Here is a 27,055-nt window from a genome sequence, read left to right on the forward strand (position 1 = left end):
ATTATGCAATACTATCATTTAAAATTCACATGTAAAAAAATTGTGGCATATGCATAGATATTGAAAAATGTGAAAGATATATAGAATATGATTTAAAGACTTTAGAAAATCCCTGTACCTTTGTGTTCTAAAGTGATATCAAACTTTGCTGAGCTCTAAAAGTTGAGATTAGAATACAAAATGAGACCACAATATGAAGGAATAATTAAAAAATGTAAATATTTTATACTTCGTAAGTACTATTGATGAAATAGTTTAATCCTCATCAATTATCTGATCATTTAGTGTCAACAAATTTGTCAAAATACTGTATACACACTTGCATGAAAGTGAAACGGCTAATATTGCTTGTAAGTTTTCTGTGAAATTCCATTCCATGCCATGACTGACAGGGAGCGGGCGATAATAATTTTTATTACAATTTAACACTAACCTGGGTGATATTTATGTATTTATTGTGGACGGCAACCTGAGATAAAGTGATCACAGCTCTAAGTGGCTGTGGATAATTCAAACATGTGCACGGCAAATGCAACTTCCGTGTTTAGGGGAGGGGGTTTGGCTGTATTTCGATTACTGTGTGCAAAAATCGCACTACATGTTTTTATATTGCATCATCTCGCCACACGTTTTTATGTATCGCAAAATATCGCACTTTTGTTTGGCGCGATTTTGTTTGGCGTGATTTCATAGTGACATAATTACTGATGGTAGGTGTGTTGATACAGAATGAGACTTTGTTTCGCACTTCCAAACTTTTGTTTAGGGGGGAGGGGGTTGAGGCCAAATGTGTTTACACATGGCCCCTAAGTAGCAATTCGCCCTACTATTCATCTGATCATCAACATTCGGCAACATGTAGCTGTGTGTGTATTTCTGTTTATATGATGGACTGGACTGTGTTTGGATTTGCCTTACCGCAAACTACATGCTGGTAAATCTATATGCTTTACAATTATTTGAAATTGATACACGCAGCTGGCAAATACTACGATTTTCAGTGGGGCCATTCTGCTGTAAAAATATTAGGCATGTCAATGTCAAGAACAAAACGTACAGTTTGTAAAATTTCACTTCCTGTATAATAACTGTGAAATGGAAATAAGTTAGTTTCTTCTGGTTTAGACTGTGTGAGAGAAACTGAACATTCAGTAACCTTTCTACCCAAAATATTGCAAGTTTCAGCCATGTAGCTGAAATGTGTCCACATTGGCAAAGTGTCATGTTTTGTTCGTAGACACACAAATGCTAAAATGTAACGTGATTGGCTGTTGGCTTGACAACAGAGTTAACAACTTTGTTTGATTGGTGGGGGGTGGGGAAAGATTGCAATCTCACTTGAAAACTAGAAATAAATGGTCAAAAACTATACATATTTCTTTTAGATAATTAGTTTCCAGCAGAAATCTTTTCGACTTGAAGCTGACATCTATTATCAAAAAAATAAATTGCAATTTCAAAATCTTCGCCACTGAAGTGGTACAATTATGTTTGAGGAAAAGGATCTAGAAGATACTAAAATTATGCTGCACACCCAGTAGTGTTAAAGTTTCCATAAAGTGGTGATTTAGTTTAGGGTATGTGGTGAAGTTTTAGCTTTAAATCAGTTTTGGATGGTAACAGGTATTTTTGGCAAAATATGAAGTGCCTCACACAAAACACTAACTTACCCTCACTCATGCCATTGAAAACCGTTGGCGTGGACCAAAATATTGTCATAAAATGGGAGATATATATTGCTTTAAGTACATAATAATGAGAAAAACAAACAAAAATATCTTAAGAAGTAACTTCCCTCTCCCAATTACCTGAAACATGGCTCTTGAAAAGATTAAATGACATCAAATGTAAAGATTATGTGAATGTAAGATTTCCTATCACTGATATAAACACGAATGGTATACATGTACCTACAACCAAATTTGATGAGAGTATATTTACAACCAAAGCAGGATACACATAATCTCTTGGAATTTTATCCATACAAAATTATTTCTTTTTTTGAAATTTTGTTGTCATTTTCATAGATCGTTCAGCCTCAGTTTTGAGAAAATAAATACTTATATAAACAGTTTGATCATTCAGGTTTTTGATAGGTAACACCAGTCTTACAAACTTTATGGTTGACTTTTGAAAATAATATTTTACATTCAACTTTTTGCCCATCATTTGCAAAAGATCAATGGACATGCGACACTACTGTCTCCCTGCTATTGCTCACACTTCTCAGTTTCAAACATTTCTGCATCAAAGATACCTTCTTTCGTCCACTTCTGAGTGATCTGTTCAAGTAAGGAAGGCAATTTCTTGTCTTCTGTCACTTCCTTCGTTCCTAAATTTCAGAAATGTTGCAAAGGTGCACTAGAACTTATTTTGTACTACCAGAAGCAAAGATGTACAGTATTGTAACAAACTTGTAGAATGAAACTTCCCAAAGTCCAAGGTCTATGGTAACATACCGCACACATAATACACCCAGTACTAAATCCAATATTGTGTTGTTGAAAAAAATCGAGGTGATAAATAACACTAAAGTAACTATGTTTTGAAAAAGATTCCTCAAAAGTTCAATATGCTTTTTGAATAATAAGGATCATAATATCAAAAAATGTTTTTTTGAAATGTACACCTTATGTTTTAGACAAGGATCATGTTTACCTTTCGGTTTAAATCCTTGTTCCGGATATACATGACCCTTTCACCACCATGGATTGGTCCTGTTCCCTTGTTTTCTATGGTGAACTTTGACCTCTACAAGGGATGGGAAGAAAGGGGTCAAAGGTCTTCTATGTTGAAACTAGCAACATTTGATGTCATCCACTGTTTTCGAATATCATTTTTTTGTAATCCATTCTATAAAGCAATGTGGTTTAAACCCATTGTTTATTCTGTATTAATGACAACCATTTTCACAGATGGGAAGGAAGAAACTTTAACCACTGTCATTGATGTCTTGCAGACCTAAAACAAGTCATGTTAGCAAAAATCACTCAGCTTGCTTAGAACTTATAGAGTTCCATTTCTCTGCAGTGTTCATTTAATTGAGAAGCATTAAATAGTGTTGTGAAAATTGTCTCAGTGATAGCGTGAGTAGAATTATTGCTATGCTCAATCAAGTGGTGTATACACATGTACATGTAGAAGTTTGAAAATGTACACTTTGAAAAGAAAAAAATATCAAATAAGAACTTCCTTTGGCACTTTTTCTCGATTTTGCTGAAAATTTCATTCATTAGTGATAAAGGTATAAAAATATATCATTGTCTATTTCACTTAAATTTACAATTTAATCATTATATTCCTAAGAATAAATACATGCATAGTGTTGTGCAACTGCTTCTTTTCTCTGCTCAGAGAATAAGCTTCTGGAACTTTGCAATGAATGATATCCTTCGCTCCCAAGAAACCAAATCTGTCTGTAACATAAATTCAAATTTAATACAGTCTAGGTGACAACTCAATGTCAGCTTTCAAGTAACTTCTGTCTGTGATTCCAGAAATATTGTAAATTCAAAAGTGACAAATGCATCCTTTTATCTGTAATAACCCTCTTCAACTTTTTATTTTTATTTTAAGAGTTTCATTCTGACATGATTTGATGTTCACAGGCCTTCATTCTGCAGAGATTCATGAAAACCAATTTTCACTCAAAGCGAAATTGTTGCTGATGACGTCTTGCTGCACAACCAAAACAGGACAACAATTTGTCAGATTTACCACTGGTGTGAGCATCGATAGAGCAGACTGATTTTTACTTTTCTATTAATAGTCCAGTCAAAATAGGGTTAGACCCACCACAAATTGCAACAGAATTTTTTTCTTCAGAATGCATTTCAGAGAGGTACCCAGAACAACATATTAAAAGTTTACTCGAATCCACCTTGGGGAAATATGTCTAATTTGCATAAATCAAATATGGCGGCCAACCATCCGACAAAATAACATAATTGGCCATGTATCACATGTTAAACAAGCTATTTTAGTGATTTCAAAGTCTGACACTAGTTATTTGGCTCAGGGAATCATTTTGGAGGTATAATGTTTCATATAGGCACTTCATTAATTTGCATAATTCCAATATGGCGGCCAACATTCCTACAAAAGACATTTTCGGTCATAAACCACGTATTAAACAAGCTATTTCAGTTATTTTAAAGTTAAAAGTATATTTCTTTGGCATGGACAAATGATTTTCGAGATGCAATGATTTGCATAGGTAATTTGTTAATTTGCATAAATTCAGTATGGTGGCCAACATACCTACAAAAAGACATTTTCTGTCATATACCACACATTAAACAAGCTATTTCAGTGATTTTAAACTTTTAATATTTTTCTTGGGTATGAAGAAACACTTTTAGTGTTTCAATTTTTACAAAGAACCTTTGATAATTTGCATAAATTAAATATGGCTGCCATATTTATGCCCCATGGCTTAATAGCTTCTAATATAAATAAAGGTCTGATATAGTGTTTAGCACTAGGAAACTATCAAGAAGAAACTGTTAAGTCCTTGGACATTCATTTTTAAAATTTTAATTTTTCTATATATGACGACTGTTAATGATTGCTGGTCTTCTGAATAATATATTCTCTTTCTGAATATAACATTGGATTCATCTGTGTCGTAATTTGTATGGGTGTTTAACACTGTACAGTGTCAAAACATGTAACTGATGTAATCTGTAATGTTTACTGTTAAAAAAAAGACGTGTTCAAAATCCTTAGTTTTTAATTTAGACTGAACCCCTTCTTATGGATGGGTGCATCTATATAAGATCCCCTAGATGATAGGCAAGAAGTCATCACATATAACAGCAACAATAAACAAATCAAAGCTAAAAAAACAGAAAAAAATGCCATAATACACACAAATTGAAACTCAGCACTATTGCAAACAATGTCAGATTCATAAAAACCTCATGGACACACAAACTCACAAAAATCTGAAAACTGCATGCTTTAGCAAAGGCTTACAATTAATCCAAACACAGAATCCAACTATTACACAATACAAACAAGTGCATCTTGAGTCATATTTCCAAGTGTCATTTTTCCAGATGTACATGTTTGTATCGTGTAACAGTTGGATTCTGTTGGGCTGATGAGTTGTTTGATTTAATTTTAAGCCTTTCCTAAGCATGCAATTTTCAATTTTTTGTGAGTTTATGTGTTGATCAAGTTTTTAAGAGTCTGACATTGTTTGCATCAGAATTTTATTGTAAAACAAAATAGTTGTTTTGTTATATAGCATTTAAAAAACAATGTGAACATTTCAGAAAATTTGACCCAGCCAGACTAGAGTTATATTCTTTGGAAATCTTGAAATTGGGATAAAAGGGAAGCAGGAAATCGGGTGATTTGCATAAATTTACATAAATTGACCCTTCTATATCATGCAATTTACGACTGCTTGCCAAGCTAAAAGGTGAACCTAACCAATTTTTAATCTTGGGTTAACAAATTTATCAAATTGGATGAATATTTGCAAAAAAATTATTTTGAGCAAAATACGCTGCATTGGGTGCAGTATTTTCTTGATATTCCGGTTGCTAAAAACTCTACAGAACCTTATTTATATAAGAAGCTATTTGGTCATTAATTTGGCAGCCATATTTAATTTCTGAAACTTATCAAATTGTCTTTTAAAAACACTTAACCGCAAAAAGTGTTTCTTCATGCTCAAGAAATATATTTAAACTTCAAAATGGCTGAAACAGTTTGTTCAATACATGATATATGACAGAAAATGTCTTTTGTAGGTATATTGGCCGCCCTATTGGATTTATGCAAATTAACGAAGTGCCAAGGCAAGTCATTGCACCTCAAAAATCATTTGTCCATGGCAAAGAAATGTAGTTTTAACTTTGAAATCACAGAAATAGTTTGTTTAACCCTTTGACTGCTGTAATTATTTTACACAAAACTTTTAATGCAATATTTTACCAATTTCTGTGAACTTTTATATACGTTTTTTTCATAATTTTGGACCAAATAGATATCATTTTCAGCAGCTACAGTTTTTTGTCAAAATTTTGGCAAAAAGCAGAAACATTAACTGTGGTACATTTTATATAGTTGACAAAAATAGACTTTGGCGCCCAAAAGGTTAATACGTGGTAAATGACAGAAAATGTCTTTTGTATGTATGTTGGCAACCATATTGGATTTATGCAAATTAACGAAATACCTAAGTATGCAAATCATTGCATCTCAAAACTGTTTGTCCATGCCAAAGAAATATACTTTAACTTTGAAATCACAGAAATGGCTTGTTTAACCCTTTGACTACTGTAATTTTTTACACCAAAATCTTAATGCAATGTTTTACCAATTTCTGTGAACTTTTCGGTACGATTTTTTTTCATAATATTGAACCAAATTAATAGCGTTTCTCATGAGCTACAGTTTTTTATCAAAATTTTGGCAAAAAGCAGAAAAATTGACTGTGGTACATTTTATAAAGTTGACAAAAATAGACTTTGGCGCCCAAAGGATTAATACGTGGTATATGACAGAAAATGTCTTTTGTATGTATGTTGGCCACCATATTGGATTTATGCAAATTAACAAATTACCTATGCAAATCATTGCATCTCGAAAATTGTTTGTCCATGCCTAAGAAGTATAATTTTAATTTTAAAATTACTGAAAAAGCTTGTTTAATACGTGGTATATAACCGAAAATGTCTTTTGTAGGAATGTTGGCCGCCATATTGGAATTATGCAAATTAATGAAGTGCCCATATGAAACATTATACCTCCAAAATGATTCCCTGAGCCAAATAACTAGTGTCAGACTTTGAAATCACTGAAATAGCTTGTTTAATATGTGATATATAGCAAATTATGTTATTTTGTTGGATGGTTGGCCGCCATATTTGATTTATGCAAATTAGACATATTTCCCCAAGGTGGATTCGAGTAAACTTTTAATATGTTGTTCTGGGTACCTCATTAAAGTGCATTCTGAAGAAAAAAAATTCTGTTGCAATTGTGGTGGGTTAGGTGCCAAAATCTCGTAGATTGACTGGACTATAAATGTAAGATCATTTGATTGGCAGTTTAGCTTTCATTCCTCAATAAATATTCATGATGAATCACACCTCATGAATAATTAATCACAAATAAAATACAAAAATATCAAGTGGCATTTTATCATTCAACACTTAGTGTTATATCCCTTTAACAACTAACTTAATCGGCAGATGGTTTGAAACTACTCATCATTGGTTCCGTTGTCTCATCTGTGTGTTCAATGACAGCCGCTGATTCGTCTTCTTTGTTGGCGCTGTTTTCGTTCCCGCTATCACTTCCATCGATAGCGCTGTCAGCTTTATCAGACTTTTCTGGGTCTTTCCCTTCCTCACCACTGTCTTTGCTTGCTTGCTTCTCATCACCTTCATCTCTGCCTGTTTCATCAATTTCGGTCACATTGTCGTCGGCTCTGAACGTCGTCAGTGTCTCGTTCTGGTTCTCTTCGAACTCTTGGGGCGCCTCTACCGCATCAATGGTGAATGGTTGTGGCTCTCCGTTCATCCTTCTGGCCATCGGTAAAATCTCTTGGTCATAGTTGTACCCTAGCTTTGAACTTGAAAAACCGCTGTTTTCATAACTGCAAACACAAAATGTACATGCAGTGAAAAAGAGAACGTTTTTCCCATGTCTCATGTGTAACACACCGCAATCAGTTTTAGTAAATTTACAAACCTTTGCTGATGTGAGATTTACATCATACAATAACACAGTATATGAATCTATAGCAATTGCATGGTCCAGTTCAAAGTTTAGCAATTGATAAAATACTCAGACATTCTTACAGGGAAGCAAACCCAAAATCTTTTACATAAATTTATATCACACAAAACACAGCATTTGAATCTTTAGCAATGCATGGACCTGTTCAAAGTTTAGGAACTGATAAACAATCAGAGATAATTTTATGGGGAAGCAAAGCCCAAACATTTTTTACCTAATAGACGGATAGGTGGTTCCTGCCTTCATAAAAATGTTACCAAGCAACGTAATGACAATGATAGGTTTATGCAAATTACATCCCGATTTCTCTTTTCAGTCGTGTCTCAGAAAGGTGCAACTTACACAGGTGGACAAACGACATGAATCATATCAGTGTAAATTTTTCTGACCCCAGAGAGATGAAAGCTATAAGTTTTCAGTTCTGCCTCCTTTTTTTCTATTTTGGTTGGACAAAGAAACTCAAATGGGAACAGCTTGCGAGTGTTGCGCTGCACGGGAGAAACCGATCTGTGCTTTTGCTTTAGTGGGTTTGTCTATGGCGGCAAGACACCTGGTTGGAAGAGACCCCAATCACGGTGTGAATTTTTGTGCAAACATTTGCCCAATTGCCTTCCAACAAACCTTGTGTGGAGTCTGTGCATATATTAGTGGGCTAAATCTATGGCAGCCACTCCAGGCTTAGCTTTCCATATTCATAACCAAAAAACACCATGTAGTAAAAGCTGTCATAGTATTGACAGTATGGGTCTAATGATGGTAAACAATGCCCATCAATTCTTTACACATGAAACTTAGATAGCTCTTTGAACTTTCATTGAAATAAATATTTAATATGAAATATGGATTTTAACCATGTCCTATAATGCATTTTTCTGAGAATTTATGAATCTTCATGAAAGAAATACAATGTTCCATTTATCAAACATGTATTTAAATTTAGACCATGAGTTTTCAATTTTTTCCGGAAAAAGGATAATTTTACTGTTAAATAGATTATGGTATTACAATGTAGAACATACTAACCCATACGTCCTTAAATTTGTTTGCAATAAAAAGTGAAGATACACATATTACATGTAGTTAGGAATTTGTTAAGCAGTATTGTTTGATAGAATTGGTCTGATATTGTCATTATGATGGAAATGTTAATATTTTGTGTCTTGCTGATAGTTTTGTGTCCTCACTGTGGTAGGATTGGAATTCCACTGAATGGCCATGCTGTGAGAAAGGGCGCCCTCTACCTACATGTATGGTTACATTTGCTGTGGTGTAGTGCACTGTAACATTCAATCGCGAAAGCTCCCTAATGAAAAATAATTACCAGCCTTTTAAGTATTTAGCATTCTGTTCGGTACAAGTAAATGGATTTATTTTTAGACACAGAATTTGATCAAAGGAGGTATTTAAACAACAAGATGATAAAGTACTTGAAATGAATAAACTTAATTAAGTACAAGGCTGACACAAAGAAATGTGACCACAGAAGTAATAATATCATTCCACATCAACAGCAAAATTATTTGCCAGTTTATTTCTATATGAGTCTCTCTGTACTAATGTGTCATAGGGATTATAACTGAAGCTGTTCACAGTTTCTTGTTCTACATTTACATATTTTCATGCTGTATATCAGTGTTTTATTTTAGTTTGGTTTGCAGGATTTTGACATGCACACCAAGTATTGACATTTTGATATCTGGGCAGGTTCCTGGGAGTACAGCAATGACTGTCACCATTTCAGCCTGTTCACACCCATAGTCTAGTATTCTTTGCCGCAGAAAATAATACAGGTCATACGGAAATGTGGTGCACTGTCCAAACATTTTGAGTAAGCAAAATAAAAATGCACTGTAATCAGTCCACTTATAGGAAAAATTGAACGCTAAGAATTTAAAAGAAAATGTAGAGTTGCCACGAACAGGACTCCTGCTAAAAATTATCTAAAGTACAAGCAGCAACAATAATTGATATTCCTCCAGTAATGGCCTTGTGAACATGAAGACACCAACAAATCTATAGACTCCAATTTGTAAGACAAAAAATATATCAACATGGAAGTTACATTTGTCGCCATGCAAACCATTTGTTTAGCAAAATATCAGACCACAAAATAAATTAGTTGTGCTATTAATTAGTAACTACACACTGTGTAAGATAACGATCAGGAACTGAATTAGTACACTAATAAATTATTAATTATTTTGCAAATTTACCCGTTTAAAGCGTTACTGTTTTATGTTGACAGGGAAGGGATAATTGTTATTGTGTTAAGGGTAGTGGAGAATATTATGGGATATGTTTCACTTACATGGCTTATACCTTATGCGTTGATGACACTGTCCAAGGACTTTCATAATTTTCACCTTTTTAAAATTAACTGTGTTTGTTAGTGGTCTTAACTTTTGATGATTTTTTTTTTGTTTTAAATGCCAACTACAGTTTCTTGTAACAGTTCTACTCCCCAAATCATGGTGAGATACACAGTATTCAGCTTGTCAACTCAGCCTGTACATGTGTAGACTGCATTGTTATTGTTGACAAGCTGAATACTGAGATACACAGTATTCAGCTTGTCAACTCAGCCTGTACATGTGTAGACTGCATTGTAATTGTTGGCAAGTGAATTCTGCACTAGAATTCTGGTGTAAACAATAACAGTTCACTCTACATGTATATATGCTGTGTTGACAAGCAAAATAGATTTTGTTTTAACATCTTAGGGTTTTTTTTTTGGGGGGGGGGGGATTAGACTGAGAACTTGCAATTGACATACAAAACAAAAGTGGTGAAAAGATCATCAAAAATTACATCTACTTGGCCTTTCATCAGAAAAGATGATTCTTGAGAATAAAACAAACTGAATTTCTAGGAGATGACAGTGACATTATTTCCCATGTGTTCTTTCATTTTTGTCATTTTACGAATGCTTGAATCAAAATTCCCCACTTAGTCTATATCTCGATAATAATGGCATTTTTCTTTCATTATCAATATCTTCAACAAGCAAAGAATTGTTTGAAGCTCCACGACCTGTAAATTTTTCAGGTTACTTTTTTAAATATTTTTTTCCATTTGTGAAATGCAGTTTCTTGTTCTACTCCTATAATCATGTCACAAATCATGCCTAGTGTTCAACTTGTTAGGGTAGTATGGGCCTCGAAAGTGAAAGACTTAAACTTTTGCCCTAACTTTCCTGAATGAAACTTTCAACCATTCTTTTACCAAATCAACAGTAAAAATCTGGGGTCACCGTGCAAAGTTTGGAACTAGTGAAACAAATTACCATACATTTTGCTATATTTGAAATTCAAAATGGCCGCCATCCTTGTGCTAACTCTATGGGGAAAAATAAATTTTTGATTTTCAAAAAATTAAGACAGTGAAAGTTTTTCTTTCTCCAAGAGCTTTAAAATGAACCCCCATAAGTGGTAGATCAGAAAAGAATTGTAGAAATTTGAGAGTCCAGCTATCTGTCCCCGAGGCGCGTTCTACCTTAACAAAGCATGTGGTAGTGCAATGTCCAAAGTTCATGTTGACAGCTGACTTTTAGTCTAGACTAGAATTTTGTATTCAATAAAAATGCATATTGTGAGAAAATCCATTTTATGTACTGGGATGAAATTTTGAACTTGAACATGCTTTAGGGAGAATAAGAACATTTGCTGGTTTTCGTGGACAATAATAATGCCAATATCATCAAAAGAATAGCTATTTCCCCTTTGATATATATTTTTTTCAACACTCAGTTTATTTGGAATGCTGTTTTAATAATATTAGAGCTGTCATGAAGAAATATTTATTAAAGAGCTCATTGTCCATTTGACATTTTGAAAACTTTTGACAGTACCGCATTCACTGAATGAATATGACATTTTTGATACATATAGTCACCATACAACACAATGACAAATTTTTACAACCATAGTTGGCTGTTGCAGACAACATACTGTATAATCATCATATCCTTGGATTTTGCCACAGCAACCCAAATCTCATAAAAACCGTAATAGGAACGTTGGGATAAAAGTGGATATAAACAGACCATTTGTTGCCCAGATTATATTCTTTTTTGCAAAGTTTTTGTGGAAATAATTGAAATCAAACGTGATTTTTTTTGAAAAGTAATTGAGAAATATATTCTCTTGCCATATTCTGTTGTGGTAAACATTTTTATGAAAATAAATTAACACAAATCAGAGATATAGTCCTATAAAGCAGTCAGATTTGCTGTACCTGTCTGCCTGGGCTTTCTGCCGGTCAAATATTCCACCCACATCCCCGTCCTTTGGAAATACTCTATCTAATGAAACCATCCACTCACCCCATGCTTGACTCTGTTAAAGTGAAACTGTTGATAAATAGAGAGGCGGCAGAGAAACATGCACATGCAAGAGAAATCATTGTTGTGAAGCAGCAAGTACAAAACAGAATGAGATTCAAGTTTTGAATAAATTTACTGCTTATTCATACAGCAGTGAAGCAGCAAGTACAAAACAGAATAAGATTCAGATTTTGAATAAATTTACTGCTTATTCACACAGCAAAAACAATCTGAAGAAAATGCCTTTGACTAGCTTGTACTTTGTCTTTTTTGTTATGCATTTTTTTTTTGCAATTGCTGAGACATGCACACCAACAACCATTTTAGTTACAAGAGCGCAATCTTGTGTAATTTCCATATGCAAAAATAATAAAATACATGTATGCTTTCCTTTAGAAAAAAAACATGGGTTCCGCTTTTGGTGAATTTCACTTTTTGTGTTCTGTTGATCTCTGTATACTTCTGAAATTATATATTAGTTCTTCAAATTTTCACCTCTGGGCTAAATTGAACAGAAAGCTGTCATTTTGAAAAGTTTCAGCCAAGCATCCATGTATTTACTTTATAGAGGTTAGTGGCATGTATGGTATGTGCATAATATTAAGTACGCTAAAAGGTCTTACACTGCATTTACACACCATGCTAAGGAGCATTGCAATTGGTTGAATCTAAGCATGCACACTCAGGGGGTTTGAACAGTTCTGAGATTAACAAACTACAAACTACATTAGGAGCACAGCATGCACTACAGTTCACACTATTTTCAATAAACTACAGGTTTTGAGCGAACCATGAATATGGGCACTTAATGTGAACACCACTGAAGGACACTGCTGCTGTCACAGCTCTTATAACTGTTGAACCTTGTTCAAGTGCAAAATTAGAATTATGGTGCCTGAAACCATGTGTCATTTGCTGTTATGTGCGATTTCTAATTTACTAAAATCTAATTGTTACTATTCACCAGACGTGCACAACAGTTACAAGTGATGGCTTCTACACTGATCTGCCAATCTGCTAGAATGGTTAAGCTAAGTCACATATATGCTAGTGTGGAAATCTATTGAATGGTATAGTTAACCAGGGAGACATCAGTGACACCAGGGGTATTCTACAGGCAGCTGTGTGCATGTGATCAGTTTTGTATTCATTCAAGACATCTTTTGACAAAGGAACAGCAAGACAGACACATGAGGAGACTTTCAAAAGTATCTATGTAGGACAAACACTTGATTTCTAGAGCTTCTGGTACTGACCTCCAATAAAAAAATTAATCTGCAAATATAGGTCATGGCTTTATTTCAATTGGGAATTTTGACTCCACTGGCTAACAGAAGAAAATCTGTTTTCATATTGGGACTTTTTTAGGTTTGAAACGTTGGCCATCCCAAAAGCTCAACTGTCAGGTTTTTTATCCTACATAGAACTGTTGATGGCACTCAACATGGTCGGACTAGCTGTAAGTAAAATATTAGTCCAACATGCAAACTTTCGGTTCAGCCACTGGTAATCTTTTGAAAATTGTAACACATTTCAGTAGATTTGAGTAAGAAAAAAAAAATTGACAGTAAACATAGCTTTACAGTCTCCATATTTTTTTTCACAGTGCAGATATGATGCGACTTTTTTCACACTTGATGATTTTGATCGAGGAATAGCAAAAGGAAAGTGACTTAGGATAATATGAAGGAAGTCAATGTAGTTCCAAAGTCTTTCCTGAACACTTGCCGTATCTTTATTCTAGAATAGTCACTGCTTTTTCAACAAATTTTGGAAACATGGAGACCCTATGTTTAATATTGTGAATATTTAAATGGTGCTTTCAAAACTCACCTGTAAGTATTCTGTCTGCTCTTACGACATGAACGGATGACAATGAAAATGAAAACACACAAGATAATGACACCGATGGTAATACCAACTGCAATACCAATCCACTGATCGCTTTCAGGTCCTTCAAAACACAAAGGGACGCGGACATTTGTTACAATAAGTTAAAGTAATCATTATGTACATTCTGAATGATAAGGAAAAACCATGCTTGATGTAGAGGGCAGATAGCACTAAACTATTTTACAGCCAGTTCTTCGGAATGCTACACCTGTACAGTAAAAAATGAGCGGCTATCTGATTTTTTCCGATGGATATGACAAAAGTTATTTACATTTAAAGATGCAACAGAGGAGTGTTGCCTCAGTGGGTCTTTTTTAACCACCAATAGTTATTTCACTGCTAGTACCTGACACTCTTGACTTTATTGCTGTTGAAACTTTGCTAGCTGTTACTGAACAATATTGAAACATACTTTTATTACATGTTATACAATGAACTTACAAGGTGTTTTATGTTGAAACTTCATGTTAAAATTGAAAAGTAGTAAAAAGTAGTAGAGTGAAAAAGGTAATTTGCAATATTACAAATCAGAGGTACATTTTTCATAGTTGAAGCGGGACAGTTTAATAATCTGTGGCAAATTTGCTGTACTACATTTGCTGGAAAGGCCTCATCTGGAGTTATGGAAAACCTTTGTCCAGGAAGTACTTTCCATTTCTGAATCAGATACTTTTAGCTAGCAAACATATGATTTTTTTGCCTTGCCTAAAGATTCATCTAGAAGATTTGAAGAAGTACTAGTAGAGACATCATGTAATGCTTATCACAGACCCGCTTCCACTCAATTAACTGCGTAATTGCATAGCAAAAACATTCACCTGTAGCTTCTTCCTTCTTAATCTCACAACGATCTCCTTCATAGGAATCTGGACACCTAGAATAAAATCATATCAGTCACTGTATTACTCCACTTAATGCAGTTCAAGAAACCTCGGGCCTCGAGTGTACAAACCTTTAAAAATATATAAACTCTATATTATCTGTTTTGCATTGGCAGGAATAGATGTACCACTTGCCAAGAAGGCGTAGAAAATAAACATGAGAGCTTTGGATCTCCTAAAATAAATGCCCAAGCTTCAGGTTTTTGTCGCAGGTCCAGTTTTTATCCCAAAACATGAATAGGACTTCACAAAAAATTTAACCATGTTGACAATCTTATCATATGAATCAATGTTATATCTTCTCTTTTGCAAAAAGTTAAAAGGTACTTACTGGCATGTTATAAGAGCATCACTTAGGTCAGTACACGTACCACCATTCAGACAGTAGTCAGGGTTGCTTTCACATGATGCCTGGCAAGAATCTCCCACCACTTCACAGACCATGCCTATTGGACAGGGCAGGAGAAGGCAGGCATCAACTGGCTCAAACCTCCCTGCGAACACAAGTAAATAATCCTTGAGTATATATGTGCTGAACACTGTAACATCTAACTTGATGCATTTTTAAAATCATTGTTCTGAAGTTCACATGATATGACTCAAGTTATTTTCCAATCAGTAAACAAACTGAGAAAACTGAATAAGGTATGCAACATCTTTAGGGCAGACAAGGAAGTCACATTTACACATGCCTTGATGAAATTTTGAATGTTCATTTTTTAGAATTTCACAGCTGGTGTTAGATGTCAATGACAGATGTTGGTGTGTCTGTTCTGAACATAACTTCAGGAACAGTGCTGCCCACCAGAAGAGCTGTAGACCAACATTAGCAAAAGCTGGCATCGATGGTTTGAACTGACATTTAAGTTCACCTTAAGTCATTCCTCATCTCACCACAAAGCAAAAGAGTACCACTCTTACATTCCAAAGTATAACATAAATTGATGGAATGGAAATGCCAAACTGTAATGTTCGGTACAATACCTTCTTGATTTTGTGTCTTGACATCCTCAACTGACGAGTTAGCGACAGTCCCCCCTGTCTCTGTGTAGTCATAGAATAAGTTGACAGAGTCTCTCCTTTCATCCTGGGTCAAGTTTTGGGAATAAATAACCTGCACTTCTGGGATAACACTCCCCTCGCTTTACTCGGGAAGAGAAAGAAGAACAATGGTGTCAGGATAATGTATAATAAGTTTGATCTTTGCAAAGCAATTCGTGTCAAAATTGCATTAATTGTTCTCTCCTGTTTTTGATAACATTTGCAAGAGAAAGATTCTAAAACAGCAAGAATACAGTTGCTGTGCGTTCCAGTTTGAATTTTTTGGTCTCCAGCATGCAAAAGAAACCCCTTAACATGTTCACTCCAATTCTCTGTAAATAGGTCTGCCATCCCCATTGAAAACAATTGGTTTGAGGCCAAACAATGATGGTTAAAGGGCTATGAAAAAGGCCGAAATTCATTCTTCGTACTGTCTGTTCATTTCTGTCAGACCTAAAGAATAAACATAAAGTTGATTCGTACTTAATATGAACATTTCTGTGTGTTGTATCCAACAAAGGGGTTGAAAGCTGAATAGGAATGTTGTAAATTAACTGTGTCATTGTTTTTAGAGATTTGTAGGGTCTTAAGAGCAAATGCTGATAACTCAAGAATCCAGAAGTGTTAATCAAGATCTGGAAGATAAATTTGGTGATAGAGGTCACAGTTTCGCAGTTCCAGAAAAGTTCCATACTCACATGAATCTAACTACTTCAATGTTATAATAGTGTGGCTGGTCCTGATACAACTCATTCAGCTGCAATTGAATAAACACATTCATTACAAAGTAAACTTCTCAGTTCAAGACCAAATATATGATGCTCTCAGTTCAAGTTAACCAGAAAAGCCTAATGACTGTTGTATGAAATATATTGTGTATATGGTTAAAGTAAAGAATGCTGATACCAATGATACCAATAAATCTCTCATCTTTCAGTCTTGTTGGATGCTATATTCCTTCTCAATACATTCATATGGTCAGTTACATGAGGAACTTCTTTGCTTATACCACTCGTCAGACACGTTAACTGCATTGGTTATATAAATTGCTAATTCTCAAATTAAGATATATCTTAATGATATCCATGTGTGCTATCAACACCTTAATTTGCCTCTATGCATTGCTAAACTTTAGGATTCAATCTGTCCTATGTGTCATTTTTTCATGGGCAGAAAGGTATTGATTTTATTATCTAAGCAAACTATGTACTTATCATTAAATATGAATATTAATAATAAAAATCAGTTTGGTATATATATGATCACGGTTGAGCTTCCCTACTGTTCTGCATTACTTGAAAAATCACTAAATCAGGTACAACAACGTTAACTTTCCTTTTTTCTCTGTAGTACATGGAAAAATCAGTGAACGCCTTGGGATCTGCACACTTGACACAGCTGATTTCAGTGCATCCAATATAGTATATGTGTATATAAAGGAAAGGTGGCATGCAGCTCCCTCAGCCAGTCCTTTCTACATGTCTGTAAAGTGCTTCTCTATTAATCACTGCCAGGATCTAATTCGCCTATACACTATATACACTATATGCATATACTGTGTCAAGGGTGAGCCATAGGCTCCAAGTGACTCTTCCATGCGCTGCAAAGCTGAAAGGAAAGTTGCCCTATTGTGCCTGTCTAGTGATTTTTCAAGTATTGTAGAGAGAAAAGGAAGCTCGATCCTGATTAAATACCAATCTGATTTTATAAATATTCATCTTTCATAACTATTCATTTATTTTGCACACACTATGAATGCCTTTTCTGTTTGTATTGTTTTTTATCTGATAATAGCCATGCATTGGTTTCAAATGTGCAAAACCATTTTAGCCATACTCAAAATTACCTATAGTATAAGTTGAAGACAATGTAACTTACATCTGTTCTGACTTCTGCTTCCAATGCCAAATACATTGCACTTGTTGGATCTGCATAATGTGGATGCCAGTCTCTTCCTACAAGTGTAAACTGGAGAGCAACTACACTTGCTACAACTGAAAATGAAAGTCTTTTATTAGCTCCAATGGAAACAATATTGTTTGGGCTGAATCAATAAGGATAGGGCAGTTTTTTTCTTACAGTGGGATCACACATTTATAGCTGACACTTTGTTCAAAAGTAATGTTACTTTCATAAATATATAAATTAATGTACATATAATGATGAATGTTACCTACCAGGCAGCAAAGTAGTGGAAATCGGACTTGTCCCGGGCTGCGTTACTTGCCTCGTTGTTGCTACCCCAGTGGACACTTTTTCTTCAGTTGTCTGCTTTCTTGTAGTTATGATAGGCTCATGAGTTGTTGTTTCATGCGTGGTTGTGGAAGTGGTAGTTTGTTCCTTTACTGTAGTCGTCACCTGTGCAGTTGTAACAGATGGTTCATCTGTTGTCTGTTGGTCGGTAGTTACTGCTGTTGTTGGTCCTTCTGTTGTCTCTTCCTGAGTCGATAGTACTGTGGTTACTTTGGGTGTTGTTGTTTGTTGAATTGTTGATGGCTCTGGTCTTGTTGTGGATGTAGTAGGTTCCTCTGTTGTTGCTGTATCTTCTGTAGTTGTGACAGGAAGCTCCTCCGTTGTCACTCGTGGATTCTTAACTGTGGTGGTGGGTTTTACTGTGGTAGTCTCTTCTGTAGTGGTGACAGAAGGCTCCTGTGTTGTCTGCTTCCTTGTTGTGGTCGCGTCTTCTGTTGTAACTTGGCTTGTCGTGGATGTGGTAGTTTCTTCTGTAGTTGTGACAGAAGGCTCCTCCGTTGTCACTCGTGGATTCTTAACTGTGGTGGTGGGTTTTACTGTGGTAGTCTCTTCTGTAGTGGTGACAGAAGGCTCCTGTGTTGTCTGCTTCCTTGTTGTGGTCGCGTCTTCTGTTGTAACTTGGCTTGTCGTGGATGTGGTAGTTTCTTCTGTAGTTGTGACAGAAGGCTCCTGTGTCGTCTGCTTCCTCGTTGTGGGTGCTTTTTCTGTTGTTGCTGTGGTGGTTGGTTGCTGTGCCATTGTTGTCTCTAGAGTGGTCGTGATAGAAGGCTGTGTTGTCTCTTGTCTAGTTGTGATAGTTGTGGTCGGGTCGAAGGCTGTAGTTGTATGTTCTTCTGTTGTTTCTTGTGTTGTTGTTGTGATTATTGTTGATGGTTCTGTCGTTGTTTTTGCTTGTGTGGTTGAGACTGTGCTTGTTTGCTTCTCTGTTGTCGTGGTCTCCTGTCCAGTTGTTACAGGTGGCTCTTCTGTTGTCCCCAATGGAGTTGTGATGGATGTAGTTGCTTTTGACGTTGTTGATGGTTCTGTTGTGACTTTTGTGGTTGATTCTATTGTTGTTGTTACCTCTTGTGTAGTTGTAAAGGATTCTTCTGTTGTTTCTTGTGTGGTTGTCACTAATGTTGTTGTCTGTGATGTTGTTTCCTGTGACGTTGTGATTGTTGTTGTTGGTTCTTTCGTCGTTTCCCGACTGGTTGTAACTGGTCTGGTTGATTCTTCTGTTGTTTCTTCCGTGGTTGTCTGAAAGGTTGTTGACTGTTCCGTCGTGACTGTGGTAGTTGGTTGTGATGTCGTCGTCTCCAGTGGAGTAGTTACGAATTCTTCTTCTGTCGTCGTCTGCTCGGTAGTTGCTTCAGAAGTGGTCTCTGTTAGTACGGATGTGGTCATTCTCCCAGGAGTCGTTTGTTCCGTTGGTGCAGGAGCAGTAGTCAATAATCTAGTGGTCATGACAGGTAAAGTGCTCCCAGTTATACTTGTTGATGGCCTCTTCGTTGACATGGTGATATCTGTTGTAATACGTGGCTGTGTGGAAAGCAAGGTTGTCATTTTTGCAGTAGTCACAAAATCAGTTTCTCCCGGAGCAGTCCCTTCCTCAGGTGGGGTTATTGTAGATACTTCTGTGCCAGGATCTGTTGTTTCTTCCGCAGTTGTAGTCGGATGGGTTCCGGCTTCTGTACTATTGTCGGCATATATACCTACATCCAAGGCCGGGAAGATGACGTCAGATTTTATGTATTCCCAAAACACCAGGGGGTTCCAAGTCTGTACTACTGTAGCCCTACAGTTTCGAGGAAAGGATACGGTTATTTGATCTAAGTATATTTTAGCAGTTGTGGAATACATGTAATTTTATCTATAATCTCAAACCATAATTGAGAAGGGATCTTATTGATGAAAAGTATATATTTAACCCTTTTGTCAAACAGGGAACAAGGCATGATTTGTATCGTCGCCAGTGCAAGTTCTCTAATAAGTCTGGCGAATTTTCTAGCGCCTGTTATTGCATAAAAATACAACTACTCTGTGACCGAAGGTGGCAAATCTTCTAGGAAAGGGGAAATCCTGAATACCAATGTGACTGTAACCAAATAAACAGGAAGATATTTCTACGACCTCAGATGTATGTTGTAATCTTCGATCGTGTGGCATTTCAATTATTAAAGTCAAGGGTCTATGGCACAATACCTTGGTGGTATGGATATCAGGAGGTTGCACTCATATTTAAATACTTAACTTTCCAAGGACAGAGTCCCCAAAGTATTGCGCCTCGTCATATTGTACCATGGCAATATCCCCCACCCCATTTCAACTAGATTTATAACGTGCTCAAAAGAGATCATCAAGATGATTCCTTTAGATTATCATACTCTGCCACCTTCAAAAGGAGGGTTACGACACCAAGTCTTTACAAGAAAGAAGGAGACAATTGATTTACGCCGCGTGTAATAAAAGTATGTACTTACACGAAGTGGATGGCGATATCCGTTGTTTCCGGTACCTGCCATGTGACTTCAACACTGCTTTGGCTCTGTGTATTCACCTGGTCTGAATTTGCGATTGCTGAGCTATGTATACCGCCACAGTCATAAACTTTGGTTGTGCCATCAAGAGTTTCTCTGAAACCTGTTAGACTGGTCGACGGATCGTCCACTTCTTGAGCTTTGATGAAAAAGCCTTCAAAGGCAGTGCCAGCTGCCGATGTCAGAGTCACTGAAAAGAGTAAAGAAAATATATGAATCGAATGGTATCAACATTTCACTGAAGAGGAATTCTTCATCTTGTGTTGCTGTGTTATTTGTTATATTATGTTCAGTAGCCCATAGGTTTTGTCTTGCCGTTATGATGCCGTCATTTTACCACGACAGAACCACATCATCCATAATGTATAGATATACTTCAATAACATGACAATATAAAATCGGTACGTTCCCCTACATTCTGGTTTACTTGAGGTGTTTAGCGGTGAGGGCGTTTTTGTTCGAAATCAGAGACAAGATGCGTTTCTATGTCGCACTGATTCAGTCTGCTATTTTCATTCAGCAAGGTAGCTATTTGTAGTTGTTTGCCGATCAGACAGCGAAGTAGTACTTTTATTGCCACATATAGGCACAGTTACCTCTATGCTAAATTTCTGAGAAATAACAGGGAAACTGTATAAAATCATAAAATGAGTGTATAGCAATGTTACATAAGACTAACAGTGGTCTAACTAAACAATTTCAATCTATCGTAGAGGACATAACTTAAGTTCCACTCTCTTCACCCTGTTCATCATTGATCTTCCTAACATCTTTGATACTGGAAATTGTGACCCACTAACTTTTGATAAGACTAGCATCAGCTGTCTTGTGTACACTGAAGACACCGTCACTCTGTCAAGTCTAAAAATGGATTACAGAGTTGTTTGGAGAAACTCACCTTTCCGTGTACACTTCAAAATAGCATTTATCGTTCAATACGGATAAATCAAATATAATATTTAGTAAGTCAAACAAACTATTGGACGATGGCATTTTATTGGGGTAAAAGAATTTTATATAGCTGAACATTTTACAGTCTTTGTTAGGTTATAAGCGTAAATGGAAAATTTAATATATTACGGAAAATCTTAAGACTGAAAAGGGGTACAAAAGCAATGTACTCTTTAAAGAAAAAAATTGGTAGAAATCTAAATGTTCGTTTAGCATAATCATTATTTTGATAGACTTATCAGACCCATTCTTGTTTATGATAGTGATGTAGGGGATAATTAGTGTACTCCAAATTCAGCAATAGAAATAGTGCATTAGACTTGTGTCGTTTCTTATCGGGAGTGTCAAAAACTGCATGGCAATGTACAGCGAACTCGCTCGGTATTCCACTAAAATTTTCATTCAAAAGTAGATGATTAAATACTTGAAACAGGGCGAGACGATAAAACACAGGCAAATGAAAGAGTCTGTGAACTCTACTGTAGCAAATGAGTAGAAGATGAACAAGAGGTCATAATTTCTTGATGCAAATTTTACACCAGTCAAAGAAATCTCTTTTATTGCTCCGGCAGCTAAAATGTCACAAAATTCTATAATAAGCCTAACAAAGTCGAATTTTATAATAAAAACAAAACCATATCAATTTCGCTCGCACAGCTAAGAAAGCAACCGACGCCTTCAGGAATGTAATTTTCTTTTTGTCTATCTTTGATAAGATTAACTATTTTATCTTTTAGGATGATTTTTCTTATCATTTTTTTTTTTTTAATTTTTGATTAACTTCCTCATTTTTGTAACCGTTTTCTTTCCTCTAGTGGGAAGTTGTGTGCTCATCAATAAAGTTCAAAGTTCATTGTACATGGTGAACGTACGAAGAGACAATGCAAATGCTGCGTGTTGATCACATCTTGCACATGCGCAGCTGATGACATACAACTATATACAATCATTTGAACGACACAGAGCCTATAGGTTATCAAAAGCGACATATATGTATGCAGGGCATCGAAAGAACACACCGATATTAATAGCAGTGACTTGCTGTGGTTTTAGAATACCTATCGGACTTAACTTATCGTCCATAAGATTAGGCGCCTTAAAAATGAAAAGAATTTTATCAGCTAACTTTGATCAATAATGTTGTCAGGGCGTTTTGTTGAATCATCCCAGTCGTTGCCAAGGGCATTTAGTATGTGCTATCGATTTTGATCAAGTCGTGATTGGATTTATCGAGAAACATGGTACATGCATTCACCAACAAATGATCGAAATGTGCCCTCAACAAGATACACCGTGTTTCATTGCTCGTCCTTTCGTCATTTAGATATCTGCATCATATTTAGCATAGACTAATCAAAGGTGACATTGAGCTTCAAATATTTGTCACGAAAGAAATCAACATACAAACAGACAAATAAAAAGCAAAAACACGAAGTTTCAGACTTAGTATAGAGACCCGGTATAGAGAGTGAAAGATTGACTTCTTCCGCCACATCAACTCGGTGTACATATTCGATTCACAATATTAATGCACACGTTACCGGCCAGGCGCTGTCGGTTTGTACCTTTGACTGGAACAAGCATGTGGTCAACTGCTGAACTAAATACGCGTTATCAAGGTTCGTCTATTGTCAGCCCGTATCTTCCGCAACGGGCGGTTATCCATTAATATATAGATACAAGAATTCTGCTGGTATGTTAATTGGTATTCTACAAGTTTGTTCCTTCCAATCAATCAATAATTAACTTTTCTCTTTGTCAATTGTGGCGTAGTGGTTACTTCTAGTCCACAGGCTTTGCTGTTATATGTTAATTGTTATCGAATTATTATCTTGTTTTTGACACTTCTCTCATATATAAAGCTGAGACGAACGCACGCGTGAAAGCTTGAAGATAGACATACCTATGCAAGTCTTTACTTAGTATGGCGTAACATTTTGGACGAAGTAGTGAAACAGTGCAAAGGAATCTTGGTTAACTCACATTACCGACACGAGAACGCAGGGTATTGAAACATTTAAATTAAAGTCCAACTAACAAAATGACAGATTGAATCATTCTCGCTACTAGAGGGCGATTCACTTGAACGAACCGTTATCCACCGAGTGTCTTTGAATCATATGAAAGAAGTTTGCTGAAATAAATCTGCAGCTTAGCGAGTCAAATAATGCTTTATATTTGGGTCAGTATAGTAAGACCCTTGTTTTGGGTTCTAGCGAGAGCCGATTAGCCAACACTGCATTCCAATGTTGTTATCTTCAGATGATTAACATAGCGCCCCAGTTTTGATAGAGAAGACAGCAAACTATTGTAATAACGAAATATCTTACCAAAACTATGTCTATGATTAATAAGAAGATTCATTACGTTAGAATATAATTGTTCCTGATCTTTGACCTAGGTGAGGTCAAAAGTACAAGGGGGTTGTAGCCAGTAAATTAAATAATAAAATAACTGGTCCAGTACGTGTAGAATGTCAGGTAACCATCACATGGGATGGAAAATAGAAGTTACAGAAAGGACAATAGATCAGGTTTACCTCGGAATCCCTACTTTTAACTTTCTGTTGATATTAACCCTTTCAGGCCTCAGTTCCTGGTACCTTACCACCGCAACCCCCAATATGTAGGGGTTTAGGTCCTGAGAGGCTTAAGTTTTGCAACAGCAAATCTGGATTTGATAACACATATTTATCCAGCATGTCCTGACAATCAGACAAGTAGGGTGATCGATTAATCCCTCATTAGCTATGTCAGGACCTCAGCTGCCTGCCCGGTCCACCTCGTAAAAAACCTAGCCTGACCAGTTCTTTCGATTTCAATTCTGTGCAGATTCTGGCAGTTTTCCGGGTATAACAGTGAATTATCGTAGACTGAAGCTATGACGCTGACACAGATATAGTTCGCTGTCTTTGGACAGTAATGAAACGGACTCGTGAGAGTTGACATTATAGCCTAAGGCTGGCGATTTTTCATCTGATCGCTGTGGATCGTTACTTATCTAATCAGTGTTGACATGGTTAAACGCAAAACTATGGGACACAGTTCGCAGTCTCGACGCATTTAGAGATGATCTGTCGTTTTGCGCTGATAAGTGCTGTACAAAGTGTACTTATCGCGTCAGCTTTAAGTAGTTGGCACTTTAATTAGCTGGCAGCATCACGATAGGTAGAGTAGTCAACCCGAAATAGATTGAGCGCCATATAAAAGGAGAGTGCACCATATAATAAATTTGGTATTATGTTAGTGAGAACGCATACTAAACTCGTGAGAACGTTATGAACTCTGCTCAGCCAGCTCATGATGAACTCTCAGTAATCCTTGGGAGGTATGGTTGTTTAATTAGTCTAATTAGTGACTTAGTTGTAAAATGGAGACGATCAGGCTGCCAGTAACTATGCAAAATATCGCCGGTTTTTCATTTTCAAGGGTTCGCTGCACATATGCATGTCTTTAAAACGTGTACACATCTTTTGCTGAATTCACAGAAGCTGATCTTAAGTTGGATTCGCAAGAGTACTGAGATATTTTTATTTTCCGCTGTACTTGTTATACTGTTTGAAACCCTGTACAGTTAGAGAGGCGAATCTGTCGAGACCATGATCTAGATATTCAAATATTGAGGACATCAATTCAGTCAACCCCGCTCGAGACTTACTATTTGTGTCTTTTTTCCGTTGATGACACACGTGGCTAAAAAATAAGAGAAACAACTGTGGCACTCCATGGCTGTATTCCTATTAATCCCGATGGCAGTTGACCTTCTGAAATGATCCCCTCCCCTATGCATACATACATACATACATACATACATACATACATACATACATACATACATACATACATACATACATACATACATACATACATATATATATATATATATATATATATATATATATATATATATATATATATATATATATATATATATATATATATATATATATATATATATATTTATTTATTTATTTCCGTTGAAATTCTACCGATAGCGAGCAGCATGATACTGTGTGGAGGGCAAATATGATGAATTGGACAATTTTGCTCATCAAAATTGAAACTCTTTTATATCAACCGATTACCTGATGTGAGGTTAATCCTGACTGTGCCTTTTGAATACTAGATTGCATACTCCTTTCATTGTAAACTATTCACAATCAGAAATATGTCACAGTATAGAAGACCAAAGGTTAAGCTGAGTATTTGTATAAAGCAAACATAAGTGAATAAAATATGTTATAACAGCAACAACAATGATGTGTATTGTTAACGTTTAGGTGGGTGTAGAGTGCACAGAAAAACGTCAGTAAGGTTCACCAGAGCCCTTGCTGTATTTGTAAATTGAGTAGACGCTATGGGTGTGCTTATAGTTTTCAAACCAGGATGATGCAAATAGGTACAATTTTAAAATCAACATTGGCATATATTCGCAGAACTTTGCTTCATCTTTAGTGTGACGAACTGAGAAACGCCTAGAGTTTCAAGATGCCTCATTCTGTTTCGTACATTTTTATAGCCAGCTCGTGCAACAGAAGATAAATGACAAATATTTTGTGCAGCTGGTATGTTTGTACAGTTGTACTTGTTTTGCTGGTTTTCTGTTTTTGAATCCAGTAACAATAAACGAAACAATTATCAACCAAGTCGCTGGATCCCCTACTGTTTTAATTCAGTCATCTATTTCATCCTGATCAGGATCGAACTATTCCGAACAGTGTTCAGCTCATGGCTTCGAAATCTGTGGAAATTGTCAATCTCCGCACAGAGATTGTGAGCACTGTGTGGAAATTATAACCTATACATGTAGCTAGAACACGATTGGAACTAATTTGGGATAATTGGATGTTCATACTTTTCAAATTTCTCAAAAATGTTAGGTGCTCTATAACTGATTATTGCAATATTGCAAATTACTCATAAAAACAAGTGTATAACTTAAAAAGAAAAGCAGATGAGCTTACATTTGTAGATTAAACCGACAGTAATGCACCATCTAATTATTCCAAATTAGTTCCAAACGTGTTCTAGGGAGTCTGACCAACGGGAGAGCATGGTCGACGACTCAGAGACTCTGTAGCTAGGTTACAATTATCCACGCCGCGCTACAATCTCTGTGTGGACATTGGGAAATTGTAAGGAGAATTATTTACTGGCCCCGGGCTAAAATCGATCCATTGTCGGAGATGGTCACGAAGACCCCGACGAGTTCTCACAAAGCTGCGTAACGGGTCTCATGCTGACGTTAGATATAGCAAACGCCAGAACATACAAAAGCCAGTAGAATAGTGTTGCCAGGTCATGCAATTCTATTTATCATATCTCAGTAGACATTTTTATGAAATGCTGGTATTCACCCTATCACCGGTTGAGCTGCAGACATTCCTATCCCTATCTGACTATATGCACGTGAGTGAAGAAAGTTCGCCCACACAATGGATA

At 36.1% G+C, this 27,055-nt stretch overlaps 1 protein-coding gene across 1 annotated transcript in view; it reads right to left on the reverse strand.

Moving 5' to 3' along the window:
* Positions 1–2,014: 2,014 nt before the first annotated feature.
* Positions 2,015–27,055, reverse strand: part of LOC139117177 (mucin-2-like) — a 35,784-nt gene continuing 10,743 nt past the window's right edge. The window contains exons 2-11 of the mRNA XM_070680069.1: positions 20,607–20,853; positions 18,072–19,921; positions 17,773–17,888; positions 16,593–16,651; positions 15,838–15,995; positions 15,185–15,347; positions 14,791–14,846; positions 13,913–14,033; positions 7,037–7,615; positions 2,015–3,759 (exon numbers count right to left, since the gene is read on the reverse strand). Of these exons, the coding sequence (XP_070536170.1) occupies positions 7,198–7,615; positions 13,913–14,033; positions 14,791–14,846; positions 15,185–15,347; positions 15,838–15,995; positions 16,593–16,651; positions 17,773–17,888; positions 18,072–19,921; positions 20,607–20,853 (3,188 nt within the window). The 3' untranslated portion in view covers positions 2,015–3,759; positions 7,037–7,197. The remainder of the gene's footprint in view (positions 3,760–7,036; positions 7,616–13,912; positions 14,034–14,790; positions 14,847–15,184; positions 15,348–15,837; positions 15,996–16,592; positions 16,652–17,772; positions 17,889–18,071; positions 19,922–20,606; positions 20,854–27,055) is intronic.

Source organism: Ptychodera flava, chromosome 18 (assembly GCF_041260155.1).
Source record: "Ptychodera flava strain L36383 chromosome 18, AS_Pfla_20210202, whole genome shotgun sequence".
In the NCBI taxonomy this organism is placed as follows: domain Eukaryota; kingdom Metazoa; phylum Hemichordata; class Enteropneusta; family Ptychoderidae; genus Ptychodera; species Ptychodera flava.